Source organism: Anarrhichthys ocellatus, unplaced genomic scaffold (assembly GCF_004355925.1).
Source record: "Anarrhichthys ocellatus isolate YVR2014 unplaced genomic scaffold, GSC_Weel_1.0 scaffold81, whole genome shotgun sequence".
In the NCBI taxonomy this organism is placed as follows: domain Eukaryota; kingdom Metazoa; phylum Chordata; class Actinopteri; order Perciformes; family Anarhichadidae; genus Anarrhichthys; species Anarrhichthys ocellatus.
Genome location: NW_022280111.1, coordinates 724,065 through 740,585, shown reverse-complemented (window position 1 = coordinate 740,585; position 16,521 = coordinate 724,065). Strand labels below are relative to the sequence as shown.

Below are 16,521 nucleotides of genomic sequence, written 5' to 3'. Positions count from 1 at the left end.
ATAAGGGAGTGACTCGTCCGGTTGCAAAAAGAAGTCTAATTGTATAGAAGGCAATGAGTAAATGACTCTACTTCTCTCTTGATTTATTACTTCAGTTAACATCTAAACACAAGTTTATGGTGTCAATTGCTAGTTTCAAGTCTTCAGTGCAGCATGATGTTCATTTAGTAAACTATGGTGCCACTGCGACTAAAATAGACCAGAAAGCAGGGTATACTTTAGGGCTAGGCTACCTAGTTGGTGACAGGACGCTACTACGGCGTTGTCCGGTCTGGGAGTTGTCCGCGTTTTCAGAGCGTGTTTTCAGTTCATGAAAGTTAACATTTGATCGCCTGAAAATGTCTTATTCAGGTTTCGGTTGTTCGTATCTCCACCCTCTTGTGTCACTTCTGGTTGCCAAAAGCTAAGATGACAACGGCTAAAAACCAAGATGGTGACAGCCAAAAACCAAGGCGGCGAAGGCCAAAACGCTGAACTTGAGACCTGAAAACAGCATTCTACAAACCACACAGTCTATGGTCAAGATCATATCAAACAAAACAGACTCTACAGCCATGCCAGCTGCTCTGTGAGGATGTACTTGGACACAGTCTTTAGATAAATGCAAATGTCCGCATGCTAACATGCTCACAATGACGATGCATATAAACTGATGTTTAGCAGGTATTATGTTCACTTTATTAGGCAGCTTAGTTTAGCATGTTAACATTTGCTAATTAGCACTAAAAACAAAAGGCATTTGGTTTATTATACAAGAATTAATCAAATTGAAATTTTGATCTGATGATGGCCCTTGACCAAAAGTTAGGGGATCCCCAAAGTTAATAAAATAAATTCTGAGGGGGGCATTGATATACTGGCAATCCCTTCAATATAGTAATAATGATGCAATGTTTAGCTGAGATATTTTACAGGACTCACAGGGTTCAAATGTTGACTTGCTGGTGGTAAATGGACTTGTACTTGTATAGCGCTTCTTCCAACTAGAAAAGTGTTTCTGCTTTAACACTACATGTCATCATTCACCCATTCCCACCCATTCATACATTGATGGCAGGGGCTATCATGTCCATCAGGACTCTAACTAATCATTCATACCCATTCATACTCCGCATAAGAGTATTGTGTATTACGTGCGACTAGCGGAGCCGGGAATCGAACCACCGATCCTCTGATTGAAGGACGATCGATTCTGTGGGTGACGATCCACTCATCCACAGTCCTCTGGCGCTGGATGAAAAGTCAGGGGATCACTTAATTTGTTAGGACTAATCCTCTGGCCACCATGGACATCTGTAGAAGATTTCAGTGGAATACATCTAATAGCTATGGGGGCGTTTCGATAAAAAAAAAAACAATTATGCAACCTCATGGTGGCAGTAAGAAGAGTCAGGGGATCACCAAAGTTGGTGAACTTTATCCTCTGGGGACCATGGATCTGGATCTGTAAATCTTATGGCAATCCTTCAAATAGTTGTTGAGATATTACAGATGCAATAAATGCCGACTTATACGTATCAAGGTCTCAGCTTGTTCCCTTTTCTCATTGGTGAGCAGAGAGAAAAGGCTACATCTGTCAAACATGGTCGGCTGTGTCCCCGGTGTATTCTGCTAAGTGACTCCCCTGATGCACGTTTCCTAGAGGCCAAACTTCCAACCCCGGGGCCTCTGGCAGCAGGCCGTGGCCCGCTGTGCTGCGATTTTTGAGGGAGTGAATAAAATGACTCCTCCAGTCAGCTCAGTGTGAGAGGACGGGAGCATGCTAGGAATATTTTCCACATAGTTCTGCAGGGATGGGAAACAGGGAGCTGGTGGAAAACAAAGCTATGTGCATGGGAGAAATTGGGTTATTTGAAATGCACCCACGGTAGGCATTTGTAATAAAACTGCTTGGACAAAATGAGGACTACTGGGGTTTCACAGTTATCAAAAGCATTTGTGGAGCAAAGTAAACAAAGCCATTGTTGAATAAAGTGTTTAGAAAAACTACTGAAGAGTGGATGCAAGCTAGGGGAAAATACTAAATGCTAAATTATGCCCAATTGTCAAAATATAGCTAGTTTGTTAAATGTTCAGACAATATTCATCGCTTCTAGTGAAATGCCTGCTGGCCACAAACAATAGCTAACCACTGGAGGTTGCTGTGGTGATTGTCGGCTTATATGTATCCTTTTAGGTAGTTAAAGGAGTCAAGGATAATAGCAAACAGCAGTAAGTGAGCGTGAGAGCATTTAACCGACCGTTGACTAGGGTGGTCTTTCTCCTATCAGTATTATTAGAGTCAAAAAAACACTTGTAACCACCTGAATATAAGGTTAAACGCAGGGAGGCAGGGCCAAGTTAAACAGATCGATTAGCAAGTGTCGCTGCCAGATAGTGGGAGACTTGGACCTGATGAACCTATTTGAAGGAAAACAGATACTAGCAGGAAGGTGTGTGTGAGACAGAGAGTGAAAGTATGTTTGCAGTCGAAGTGGAAAATAAACCAATGAACTGCTAGGAGCAGAGCCAGATCCATTCAAGGTGAACCCTAAACTGATTTCTACAGCTTACAGCGGTTTGCCGAGAGTTGAGCTGTTTAACCAAACTCCAGCTGAGAGGGTTACGCAACAAATTCATAGACCAATTCCAACATAACGTACTTGAGTCCTTGAGCTTCAGGTTTCAATGCAATACATCAAATAATTTGACAATTTGCTGTATCTTTAGTAGATATGCTTGTAAACCTACAAGCTTTTAATTGGCCAATCAGATAGAGACTCTGGCAAAAATAATGCCCCATAAAGTTTATAGAATTAATTTTATAACCAACTCTGCCGTCTGATTTATCAGTTATTTATCAGGTGGTTGGCTGTGGTGAACAAGTCAAACTAAATGCATGTACAGTCTTTGACAGTGAAAGGTTTGGGTAAAGAGTTGGTTCAGATTCACGCCCCATCAAAAAGATTTTAGCTCGTGTAAATGTGGACGTTTTTCAGACTCAAAACACGGCTTGCAGTTTCGACAGCTCTGGGGAAAAAAACATTACGGTTTTAGTCCGACCTCCACAGTCTGGATGTTAATGTTCTGTGTAGTAACTAAACCCAACTAACATTACTTTTTGCAGATCTCCGTCAGGTGTGTCTGCAACTACCACTGCTGTATTGTGCGATTGAATGAATACAACCCAGAAATGGCCAACCCCCATACCGGCCGTGGCCGGTTAAGAGTGGTGAATTAGGAGTAGGCAGGCCATCAACGGCAGTATAAAACAGCCAATAAAAGGTGTTTAGAGAAAGTGTGAGTCACCGCAACCACGAGAGGTCCTCGAGCGTGCAGTCATAGCGGAACACCCAAAATATTCGGCAGCTTGCTGCAGCAGAACGTGAGATTAGCCGTGCCACGACAGTCCAGAACTTCTTCATTTCTTCATGTCCAAATATTTAGATATGTGGGCTGTGATTGGTGCAAAAGTCAGAAGCAGTGAAACATTGAAACCACACAGCCAGCAGAATATGCTGACAATGACAATGCTGGCTGATACCAAGTGCCACAACAAAAAACAATTAAACGGACCCAAATCCTAAACCTTAATAACTGAGTGGTTGAAGATTGACTGGTTTGGTAAATCACAGAGGTAAAAGAGTATCACCAGCTTCCTTTTGGCCTTCTGCCTGTTCACAGCAGTGGGGAATGAGAGGATGTATTTTGCACTGCAGCTGGAAAATGTTCTTTTTATAAGTCAGTGTTGTGAGTGTGTCTTACCTCGGCCTTCTGAATATCAGTCCGTATTGCTGGCACGCCAGGCCCACGATGGGGGTGTAAATGATGGGCATGAATCTGTCGATGTCTGACGACAGCACCCGGTAGAACAGTTTCTCGTTGCGGTCCTGGAGCCCCATCAGAAACACATATCTGGGAGTGACCGGGAGGAGCAGGGAGGAAAACATAGCATGTTAATCTTTAACATCTTGAGGACTCAAACCTGCTGGAACTGTGGAGGGGTTTATTAAAGTCAGATGGTCATATCTGTGTGTGTGACGTGTACCAGGCAGGATTGGAACTGCAAGGAAACACTTCGTCAGAGAAAAGAGAGAGGCAACAGTTAATTCTTTCTGTATGAGAGTATGTTTATACGGAGACTATATTAGATGGATACAACCCTGTAAAAACCCAGCCAAAGTAAAAGCAGTGAGGTTACGAAAAATCGAGAAAAAAGGAAATAGAAGAAAGCCAAATGATTGGAAAAATACACGGAATAGAAATCGGCCCTTCAGATAGCCTACACAAGCTCTTTGTTGTGTAGATTGCCTGGGAACTGAGGGTTTTGCATTCAACCCAAATCAAGCGGAGCACGCCAGAAAGGGCTCTACTCCTAATCAGAGAAGTTTCCATAAAGCCAAGAGCACAAGGTGCCTCTTGTTGAGGGGATACAAAGCATGCACGCTCCCTCCCTGCTATAGGTTAGGCCGCCGCAGCTGCACAATACATGGTGGTGACAGTTGTTCTTGAGGAGCACTGTTTTCATATCGGTGAACTGAATTAGCTTCTGCCATGTGCAATTTATCACATGAAGGGTTTCCGTATGCCTTGCAGTATGGAGTTGTAAGAAATTCAGCCATAGAGTGATTACTCTTTGTGGAATCAAGTAGCTTCTACTGTATATGTTCCTAAAATGTTTGAAAATGTTTTTGTTTTTTTATATGAAAGTAATTTTTTTAGTCCATTAACTTGAACTTTCAACGTCATGTCAAACTCCTGGGCTGAAAGAAAAATGCCAAACGGCTTCTCAAATCTAAGAATTTGCTATTTTTCCTTTTCTTACATTAAAGTATTTTGAGGTATGAAGAAGTCAGCTTGGACTTCAGGAATGTGAAGGGGTTACAGTGTTGACTTTACATCAAAGACGTCTTTGTATTGTGTTGCAGAGATATCTACTGAAATGAGCATGCTAACCAGCTAGCCCCGGCCCGTTCTGTCTTGTAATACCACTTGTAGTACCTGTAGAGGCCGACAGTGAGTCACTGCAGCGTCCAGTTTGTCCTCAGTCCAACATGAGAGGACGGAGAAGTTGAGCTGCTCAGAGGGCTTCTCCATCACATTGAAGGTACAGGGTTCCTGTTTGTTTCGATAGTTTACTTGTTGGATTATGTCTGTGGTGTCAGAGTTTTTTTGTTTCCTCCTTCTAGCCCCTGGGGGGCTGCTTAGCCGGAAGGAGAGCGGGTGGGGCTCCTTAGCTTGCCGGCTGTGGCGACTCAAATATACACGGATGGCAGGAGATTATAAGATAGCAGTGATATTGTGACCTCGGCTCTCAGATTTTCAGCAGTTTGGTTGAATTTAGCGTATTCTTGCTTTTAGGTAGTAGTGTGCTGTTTTTTTGTTAAATAACTGATGACTGTACATTTAGACTGTATGGACCCGGTAGTAGAAGTGAAAAGGTGACTCTGTTTGTTTGGAGCATATAGCCAGATATCACACAATGTATCTTCAAGAAAGAAAAGTCACAAAGACAAAAGTTTGAACTGTGATCACAACTAGCTTGAACTGCAACATTTTGATGACTTCACCCGTCACAGTCAGTCAGTTGCTATCCGCTGCTATGACTCAGCAAACAAAACTATAATTAAATCCCCCACATCGAACCCTAACATAGTACTGCTGTGTGGTATTGCTTGATACCATGCTGGCAGATCAGTAAGGAAGATTTCTTTCTCCATTCTTAACCTTAAAAGGCGTGAGCACTGCCCGCACCTAGGAAACAGGGATATTTACAGTACACACTGCTTTATAAAGCAGCATCCGTGCTGACTTTCTGAGTGCAGTGTTTCCTTTAAAGTCAACCCAGTGAAGCAGTCAGGACATCATCTATCTCTACCTTAATCTATTTCAGCACCAGTGATCAACTGGCTCATTTTCTTTAAGCTTCTTCCTGCTTTCTAACAACTTCACTGGATACGAGCTTTCCCCTCAGCTGCAGCATTGTACATGCTGCACTGTTTCGGTTGGCAAAGCCTCCGATTATCCATTTCCTCTGTTGACGACGGTCACATTAGGTACTTAAGTCACTCCATCATCTCAGATCATAAACGTATGTGCTTGCAGCGCTCTTCTCTTTGCCATGTCAGAATAATTCAAGATTCAAGATATTTGATTAAAATAGAAAGAGTTATGGCGGTAGAAAATAAATGCCGGCGTCCAGCAGTGAGCACCAAAGAAGGATTCAGCGTGGGAGAACAGGCTTGTAAGTAAACACAGCAGGCTTGAGCAATGGCAGGCAAATAGCAGCCCTTAAGCCGCGGGACCAAAGCCCGACGCTGGAACGCACTGGAGACGGATCGTCAGTGACATTGATAGGGCATGGGAACGGCAGTGACAAGCTCATAACGACTAGAAGTTGATGCTGTGATGTTGCCACGGTTGGAAAATGAAGGGGGCCTTTAAAAAGACGTGTAGTTACTGTTGACCCTAAAGCCCTGTCTCGCACACAGCTCGCTCGTCCCAGACATTGGGAGCGACAGCTCATGGAACAGTTGACTGAGAGCGAGCTGAACAGACTGGAATAAGAGGGCCATTTAATATTCAGCACTCTGCATATGATTCAAAGCAGTAAAACCGGCCCGTTCTTGTTGATCAAAGAGCCCGGGCTGAAATGTTAGCATGAGGCGGATTCATTACATAACGCTAGCAGCACTTCTAAGCATCTAATGACACGTGCAAAACTGAGCTGAAGTTTTCATTTGGTCACTGTGGAGGTTAGAAAAACACTCGTGAAGGAATACAGGGAGGAGATGGAGGAATGGGGGTGAGAGAGATCTGTTCAGTAAGATATACGGTGTTAAGAGATGGGCGTAGACCTCTGAGGGCTGATGGCTAATCTGCTGCTCGTGTTTTTGAAGGCTTCCAGATGTAGGGGCTCCCAGCGTGCACGGGGAGAATCCTCTGGGGAATCCATAGAAAATCAACTCTGATTAAAAGATACGTCGCGGCAGTAAGTAGAGGTTTCTGTCGCTGCGTTTGTGTAAGCCTCACCTGTCCAGGTCGTCTGTCTTCATGTCGTAGTTCTTGAGCACTCGCTGCAGCTGGACGTCCTGGCTGATGAAGCAGGGAGGCAGCAGGCCGTGGATCCCCAGCTGGAGGCGCTCCTCCAGGGAGAAAGCCATGCCCTGTAGACACACACAAACCACCGCCATTTTGTTTAACGAATAAAAATCCCTCATGGATCAATAAGAGTAACCGCCTCGAGGTTGCATGCCACCACCAACCACTCATGTTGCAGTTTACAACCATGTCTGTGCAAAATGTATTCACTTCATAACTTTATCCTTTTAGACATTTGTGTGAAATTGTCATAATTAGCATTATGATTCTTGAGTTATGGCTATAAATGTGTTTTGAAAGGTCAAAGTGACTTTTGACCACCAAATTATGCAGAAATATTGCCAAAATATTGAACTATTGCTTTAAATGTTGGATCTGGACTGTCACGTGTAAAAGTGTAAAATACTTACCTGAACTATTCATGGTAGAAGTGTACTTTGCTCAAAGAAGTAGATTGTTGCAACCGTGATGAAATACAACTTCTAAAGATTAAACTATGCATTATTTCTTATTTGGGCCCGAGCACCGACGTAGTCGGAGCGGAGGACCTATTGTTTTTCGAATGTTTATTGTTATTATTATTAGGGCCCGAGCACCGATGTAGTCGGAGTGGAGGACCTATTGTTTTTCAATTGTTTATTATTAGGGCCCGAGCACCGACGTAGTCGGAGCGGAGGACCTATTGTTTTTCGATTGTTTATTATTAGGGCCCGAGCACCGACGTAGTCGGAGCGGAGGACCTACTGTTTTTCAATTGTTTATTATTAGGGCCCGAGCACCGACGTAGTCGGAGCAGAGGACCTATTGTTTTTCGATTTATTATTATTATTATTATTATCGCGTGTCTTTCGTCGCAAAAAGGAGGTGCTTGGGATACTGGAAAACTTTCGAAATTTGGCACGCAAGCCAGAATTTGCGAAAATTGCAGTCTGATTGGGGTGTCCAGCTGCAGTATGAAATATTGGCTCGATAGCGCCCCCTATTGAGTAGCCCCAACATTGTGTTTCACCTAGCTGTATGAAATTTGGTAGATATGTGGAACGTGATGAGACGCACAAAAAATCCTCTTGGAGTTTTTTCATCAAACCAAACAGGAAGTCGGCCATTTTGAATTTTATGATGTTTTTGGACCGTTTCAAGGCGTCATACTTTAACGAACTCCTCCCAGAGATTTAACCCGATTGATTTCAGATTTGGTCAGTATGCTCTTGAGACGTTGGCAGTGAAAAGTTACTCAAAGATCAAAAAGTTATCGAACTATGTGTCCGTGGCGCAGCGTCAAAAAAACACCATTCGCCATGAAACAGGAAGTTGTTGTAACTCGGCCGTACATTGTCTAATCTGCTCCAAATCTCTATGTCATAACATCCTGACCCGGAACACATCTATATGACAATATCGAATCATAGTAATAGCGCCACCTAGTGGCAACTGGAAGTTGTACGTTTTGTACTTTGACATCCTGCTCCTCACAGATTAATCAAATCCCTCTAAAATGTTGTCAGAAAAGCCTTAAGACCTTGATAATGCTTCATTGTGAAAATCGTAAGAAGTTGTTGAAGGGCGGCGACGTGGCGGTTCGGCGAATTTCGATGCTTCGCCATGAACGAATAAACTGATGTAACTCGACTCCACATAATCAGATCTTTACCAGATTTCCCATGTTTGATGAGACTCCAGGCCTGAAGACCTCTGCAGGCCAATTTTGAATCATAGTCATAGCGCCACCTACTGGTAACAGGAAGTTAAAGTCTTTATACTTTGGCTTGTTTCTCTTAGTAGGTAAATCAAATCAATATCAAATTAGTTCCACACAAATATAAGAAGTTCATAATGCCAGTTCATGAAGCTTTTGATGTTTCGTCGAATGCCGTTGCCGTGGCGATGCAGTCTTCGCTGTTAACAACGAAGGTAATTTTGAGAGGCTAAAAATGCTCGAAACATAAGCAAACTTGGCATACACATTTAAAGCCCAAAAGGTAGTTATATAATATGATTTTATTGGTTCAGAGTGGCAAATCGCCTCAATAGCGCCCCCTACAATATTTCGACAAAGCAGCCCTCGCTGTACGTTTCACATAGATTTACAAAATTTGGTAGGCACATGTATCACATGTGGACTTAAAATAAAGTCTCTTGGGACCATGCTCTAAACCCAACCGGAAGTCAACCATTTTGAATTTTGTATGAATTTCTCGTGTTTTTTTTCCATTTCCAGGTGCTGTACTACGAACTCCTCCTAGGGAATTAATGGTAGAATTTGGTCAGAACAATCTAAAGACCTTAGCGATTAAAAGTTACTAAAAGCTTTAGGTTTCATCGAACGACGTGGATATGGTGTGATGGCCATTTTACATGGTTCGCCATCATCCATCAAGCTGTTGTAACTCGACTGTACTTTGTCAAAACTGTCCCAAACTTGACATGATTGTTGACTGTCATGGCTTCAGGATTTTTCCATGCCAATATTAACTCATTGTCATAGCGCCACCTACTGATAAGCACGGACGTAAGCAGGATTCTATAAATACAGCGGCCCAAACACTGACCTTATTGAAAGGGTTTGTGGGCACACCATGAGAAAAGAATGACCTCTCTGATCTAAATATGTGCATAGTAAGATGCTTGGAGAGCAGAAATTAGATAAAAGTGGTTGTCAAGCCACTGTCGGTGAGCATTAGCATAAATGATCTGTCCAGAGCTTCTACATGAGAATCAGGTTAAACGTTATAATGAATGCTTCACACTACAATCTAAAGTTGCAGAAGAACTTAAAATTAAAACGGTGTTAAATTAACGTGTTCAAGTAAAAGCAAATGGCACTACTGTTTTGTTAACTTTCATGTAAGTCCAAATACAATCAGCAGGACACTGCAGGGAGTTGAACCCCATCCCAGTAAACTGACTGTCTGTTATGTGACGCTGCTTGTCGACGCAGGAAATATCATCTAACTCGTGCACGCAGTGTATGATGGTCACAGAAATTCATGGCCGCGTCACCCAGAGTCTTGCCAGTACCAGGAAATACCATTTAACTCGTGCACGCAGTGTATGACGGTCACAGAAATGCATGGCCAGAGACCTGCCAGTACCCTCGCCGTGCGTGAAGTTGCGAGGGCCCGATCAATGCTGCTCGCAGCTTTAATTTAACAGATATTTCCTGCTTACAAAGGCATCATGGTGGATCTTGTTGCACTATTGGTATTTACCCCCCCCCCTCCTCTGAAAACTCGGTTTGAACTTTGAACATTTGGAAATTGGGGGAAAATATTCACCAATCGTTTCTGTTCAAACATTCCTGAGTGATGAGAGAGGTGGCGTGTCAAACCTCTCCTCAGCTTGGCCGTGGTGGGGCCGGCGGCGGCTCGCATTCTGGTGCGATGTCCGCTTTCACCAGTGCACATCCTCAAAAATATACACAACGAGGTCAAGACCAGTACCCTGCTTCACTTTAACCTCTACTCTGGCTTTCATCTCTCCCCCCCCAGACCCCCGAACGGGACTATTGAAAAACATGCACACGTTTAGTGTCAAGCCTGTTAAACCCTGTCGACTCTAACCTCTGAGGCTCTTAAGCAGAGGAGACAATGTCGTATGTTGATGTGACATCGGGAAGCGGTGACAGCCTGAGACTGAGGTACTTCAGCTGCAGATATAAAAAAAAGAAAGAAGAGGAGGAGATTTGTCCCCAAATCACCCAGAACAAGTATTGAGTCCATATTTAAAATGGGAACAGCATTCTCTACTATTCTCTGCAAGTGATGCATGGTGGGCATTTCCATCTCCTCTAAGCCCATGAAAGTGCAGCGACCCGGTGAAACCTCAGCCACAACATGCCAGCTACTGTTGCTGACTGGTGAGACAGAAGCGAAGCTGCGCCGTAAACCTCTTATGAATTGGATCACGGCCATGGATGCTTAGCTCGGCCCGTTGGCCACCGCAATTTACAGCGTTTCCAAGCCACCGGCACTCTCTGTGTATCTGGTTGTGTATCTGGTTTTAAAAAAACAAAAAGAATGTGCTTGATCACGTGAGAAGCACTGTTAGGAGGGAAGTAGAAAAATGTCAGAAGAAGCATCAGCGCTGACCACAGGCACACTACCGAATCTTATTCGTCTTACATTTAGTTAAAGAAAAAAGCAGACCTCTTTCTAGCTGGTGGTTTGTAGATTTAATCTCAGTAATTCTTGAGAGCAATGATGCAAAAATAAAAGGAGGGAATAAGGAGAAAAAAAGAATTCCATTTCCTTTCTTGGCAGAGCATCTAAAGAAGCTGATTTTGTGTTTGCTTAATGTCTACAAGCTATCAGCAATGACATGAGTTTACACAGAACACGCACACATCAATTCAAACAAACAATGTCAGCTCCTTGACAGCGGTAAATCATGTGAGCATGACTAAGAACGAGGGCATCGGTTATTTCGGCAAAAGTACGCGTCCCGATCCGTCTGCCGTTCGCCCCGACGCAGTCTGTACTTAACGGACCTCAAATAGGCAGAAGCAGCTCAGAATTACAACCTTCCCCGATAATCAAAAAAGATTTTCTATTTTCCAGAGAGCCAGCTGCTGTCTCCAGGCGCCCGCCTCGTGCATTTGGAGCAGCAACCGCCCCCCCCCCACCTCCATCGATGCACCGCCGCTCTGCTTGGTCTGCTGCTCTGCCACGGTGAGGGACACGTGGGAGAGAGAAGAGGCTTAAAATACTGAAACGAGATTCATTCCTCACCCGGGCTCACGCTGCTCTTTCATTAGCTGAGAAACATTATTTTTGTTGGACTCTTTCTGAGGGGCAGTTGGAGCCTGAACGCGCTGAAAAAAAAGGCCCACAAAACACAAACAAACAGGCATGTACTAGTCTACCATTACCAGACGGTATTATCAGCAAAATGTATTCAAAGTACTAAAGTAAAAGTATTCCTTGTGTGTCTTCTATATCATATTAATCACATTAAAACCAGGTTCACTCTGAAATATGGTGACGTCTCAGCATAAAATGGAAATAATGGAAGTACAAGTACTACTTGCAGATTCACGCACACACATGGAGCTCTGTAATTAGCAGACAGGTTTTCTACTTTTAGTCTAAAATATGTTTTCACTCTTGCTTACTGACAACACTTTCACAAGCAGTCATATCCAGAAACTTATCCTCTCTTTGTCTCACATGCATGTTCCACAACTAACAGCTTTCCTCTCTCTTAATCCTGCAACTCCGCTGTGTTTTTTTGTTTTAATGTTCAGTGTCTGCTTATTACCTTTGTATCTTCCGAATATGACGGCACTGAGCGGAATAAAAACAACCTTAAAATAGATCTTTTTAAATCATTTCTGGGTTTGGAGGGCTTTTGTGGTTTTCAATCAATCAATCAATCAATCAATTTACTTTCTGTCATGTGGTCTAAAGAAGAAAACATTGCAATAGATGGTGAAAAGATGAAAAGAGCAGTGAAAGCGTTTTAGGCCTCTTTAAGAGGAGTCGCCCTCACAGCTCTATGAGCCCTCAAAGGCTGCCAGTGTCACATGTGAAACAGATACCATCCATGGAGTCGGGGACCAAAATTACCAATTATTAACATCCCCCACAAAAGGAGCGGGCAGCTCGGCCGTCCAGAGAGGGGAAACCCTGAGTGACTTCATGATTGAATATACGGCCGGTTGAGTCAGCTGGTGACGGAAGGGAGAAAAGAGCAGGGGGCGGGGGTTTCACGGCAAGAAAGATCAGCACTGCACGGTTCGCAGGCTTTGGCCGGGGAAAGCGTGGGAACGGTTGACGCAAGTCTTGACATCCCTTTTGACTTGATTGTTGGCTTTGCGACGCCCTTGACCTCAGCGTGTAAATAGAGCTGCCAATCTCTTCAATCCCAAGGTCCTCTCAACGGGTCCGTCAGTCGGCCTTCTTAGGCAACAAGGACTTTGTCTCAACATGGGCCGGGGACAACACACTGCAGGAGTGGTGAGCTTTCCTTCTTACTGTTGAAATGTTACGACAACTTCACACCAACAATATTGGAAGCAGTGCATTTTTTTCTCCTTTAGTTTGGCAGAAAATGACCCTGAAATTTAGTGCGACGGTTCAGCTCCCCTTAGCAGCAAAGATCTGTACGGTCTCGGGTCGGCTTGCAATTGTCAAGTGTGAACCAAAAACGAGCCGAACATGCAAACAGAAGATTCAGAGATTGATCAATCACGAATAGAACAAGTGGCAACCATTTCCCCCACTGTACTTTTTGGTTTACATTCTTACAAAAACCAAAGCGCGGTGACAAACATACAGCCACCCCCCACCCCCCCCCCCCCCCCACACACCCACACACACACACACACACACACACACACACACACACACACACATACAAACTTGAAAGCTAACAGAAATGCACACACCCACACACACACATACAAACTTGAAAGCTAACAGAAATGCACACACCCACACACACACACAGCACCCCTGTGTTTGTTTGTCTGAATACAGGTTTTCGATGTTTGACGGCTGTAATGCCTGCCCTCTCTCCCCTCAGGAGCCCTAAACTGGGCCGGGCAGGATAAACCCTAGAGAGCTTCCACATGTCCCCGACCACATCTGAAGTGCCCGCACCCAGTGCCAACACATGTGACGCCCGCAGCTCCATGTCCGAGAAGCCACGGTAACGACCCGAACCTGTAATCTGCCCCGCCGGCCGGTGCCACCCCTTAACCTCGGACTGCTGCCGTGCCCACCCCAAAACGCTCAACGGAGAGGAAAGAGATAATTAGTTCACCAGATGCCCAAACAAGAAAGATGAAAGCGCAAGTTTCTTTGAATCTGATAAATACTGCATCGCTTCGCTTCCATGGGAGTTCAAAGGGTGGGTTCAACGCAACTCTCCAGCGTAAAAGGTTTATAGATTTCTGCCACCTCGGACCTTTTGATTTCAATCTGCCACAACCGCACAGAGCTCGGTCTACAGAGCCACTCCCTTCATTACAGCAGGACTTGTCCTTGATCTGGACAGAGTTAAATTCCTTAATGCCACTGCGTGGTTTAAGTTCACCCACAAGAGAAGGCTCCTTATCACAACATCAACGCTGCTCTGAAACATTTCTCACACACTTCTCTACTCCGAAATGTTTTCTCAGATTTCACTTTCTGTGGGGAAAGAGTAGTAAAGGAATCTGATGCGACTTCAAACACTGTGCAGTGACATACATTTACATCACGCAGAGCCTTGGTAATGTGCAGACGCAGAGCATTTCATTTTAACCTAAATTAAACTTACATTTTTTGACAATAATCAAATGCTATCTGGTGGGTGACAGGTTTTCAATTAGGTTTCAGGCAATAGGGGAAGTGTTGGGGGAGATATTTGGAAAACGTGCTATAGAGCTGAACTAAATCAAAAAAAGTACTTGCGTTACTTTTCAAATCATTCAGCTTATATTTCTCTCTTTGCATGTTATGTTTCTCAGCTCTGCGTCCTCACCCACGAAATCCGACCTATAACGCCGACCTATTCATTAATTTGCAACAAATGGTCTGATGCATGCAGAGATACAAGAGCTACTATGGACTGCAGCCTTGCCTCAATTCAATTTTGAGAATCTTTGCAGTAGGAATATGGCAGATTATATCAAAAGTGTGGCAAAGCACCGAACATTACTTCAAATGTGTTTTTACACAGTGGAAGAAAATCAAATCATCTCCTCTTCTCGCGGTGACTCCATGAGACTAAATAACTGGTTTAGATGGACAATTTAGTCAATGTGCTGACGAGGAAAAAAAAACTCAAAACCAAAATGTCAAACCCTCAAAAGCCTTCTCCACTTTCTGGGTAAAACTTTTTTTTAAATGATGTAATTCCACACAAAGCCGTGATTGATTCAGCTTGTGAGATTCCCAGATCAGAGACGAGGAGGGGATCCTCCTGCTTACAGTCCTCTCCCCTTCCGACACACAACTCCCACTTCCAAATAACAAATTTTTTTTTTTTTTTTTAAACGCCTCACTCTTTTCCCAGTGTTTACCCGGCTGCGGCTTCAATGGAAATGCCCCCTTCTCCAGGAGAAACAACCCCTATTGAGAGAGACCTGAGCCTAACACGACGGGGAGGCCTTTTCCCATTGAGCCCCTCTGGACCGCAGTGGCAGATCAGATGCGGGGACAAAAGCCCACAGGCCTACAACAGGGAGAGGGCTCAAATGTTTGGCACCGCGATCCGGCCTGGCAGAGACGTGTGTGGCCATAGAGCACTTCTCTATTCAACGCTGTGTGGGAGAGGGGGGGGTTTCTCTTTTCATAGCGAGGCAGAGCCCAAGCACTACAAGAGATGGCCTTCTTGTATGACTTGTTTATCGGCAAAAACCACTTGCTGAAAGTGATGTATAGTGATAGCCATCTTTATCCTCGTTTATCCGTCTCCTATTCATGCCGCGTCATCGCCTCCGCGGCATTTCTTTTCAAATGTTCAACTCAATGATTCAGGGCAACAATATTTATGGAGGCATCTAAATGTGTTTCATGAGGGTAGAACAGAACAAAGAGGAAGCTAATGGGTGAGCCCATTACAGTAGAAGCAGGTGAACCACATCAGTCACACTGTAAAGCAATAAAGAGGTTTAAAAGGTGTTAACACTTCAATCAACATTTTGAATACAGGAGATGAATTCTGCGAGGCACATACTTTTGGGTTGAGTCCAAGTAAAGTAAAATAAAGCAAAATTGAGCAAGGAAACGTCGGAATTTAACAGTGTAGCTCTTCAGGAGATGCAGGGGGCCGCCACTAAACAAAAACACCGCGGGAAGTCTTTATTCGGATGTAATGATCCAGTATCAAATGTTTAATGGCCGACACTGCCAAACACACCTTCCCCACATGCTCGTGCAACAGGATTGGCTTCTGATGTGAGGAAAAGATTGGATGCACAGGTCTTTAATCTTCGGTCTTTGAGAGCGTATCATTCCAAGTCAAAAGGCGAAAGTCCAAGAGAAGTCCCAAGTCGATGGTGATGAACTCAGAGTGGAGCTGACACCTCTGCTACAATTACTTTCAGTTACAGGCAAGATAATGGAAAAGCCTAGATTAAAATTGCATTGTGGGTGTTTTAAGGACACACAAAGTTGTTAAGGAAGGTAACATCACTGACATAAAGCCACTAAGACATGCCAACAGCTGCAGGTTGAACAAATCAAAATACACAAAATGAAATGACCCCTTTATTAAATGGCCACTGTATATTCTGTGATGTGTCACCACTTGGCAGTTAAATGTAGAACCTCCTCTGCGGTTGCCAATATAAAAGTAGATTTCGAAATGAAAACCTGTGGGGGGGGCTGACGTTTGCGCAACGTTCAGCAGGACTGTGAGAAAGTGGTCTGCAGCGGTTGAGCTCGCCCATGCTGCTGTTACACCATAGACCGGCGTGTCTGGATTCACTTGTGCTGGTGATGTCAGAGCTCCTCC

At 44.0% G+C, this 16,521-nt stretch overlaps 1 protein-coding gene across 1 annotated transcript in view; it reads right to left on the bottom strand.

Moving 5' to 3' along the window:
- Window positions 1–16,521, bottom strand: part of me1 (malic enzyme 1, NADP(+)-dependent, cytosolic) — a 77,584-nt gene that overhangs the window by 44,753 nt on the left and 16,310 nt on the right. The window contains exons 2-3 of the mRNA XM_031874465.1: window positions 7,012–7,145; window positions 3,745–3,894 (exon numbers count right to left, since the gene is read on the bottom strand). Of these exons, the coding sequence (XP_031730325.1) occupies window positions 3,745–3,894; window positions 7,012–7,145 (284 nt within the window). The remainder of the gene's footprint in view (window positions 1–3,744; window positions 3,895–7,011; window positions 7,146–16,521) is intronic.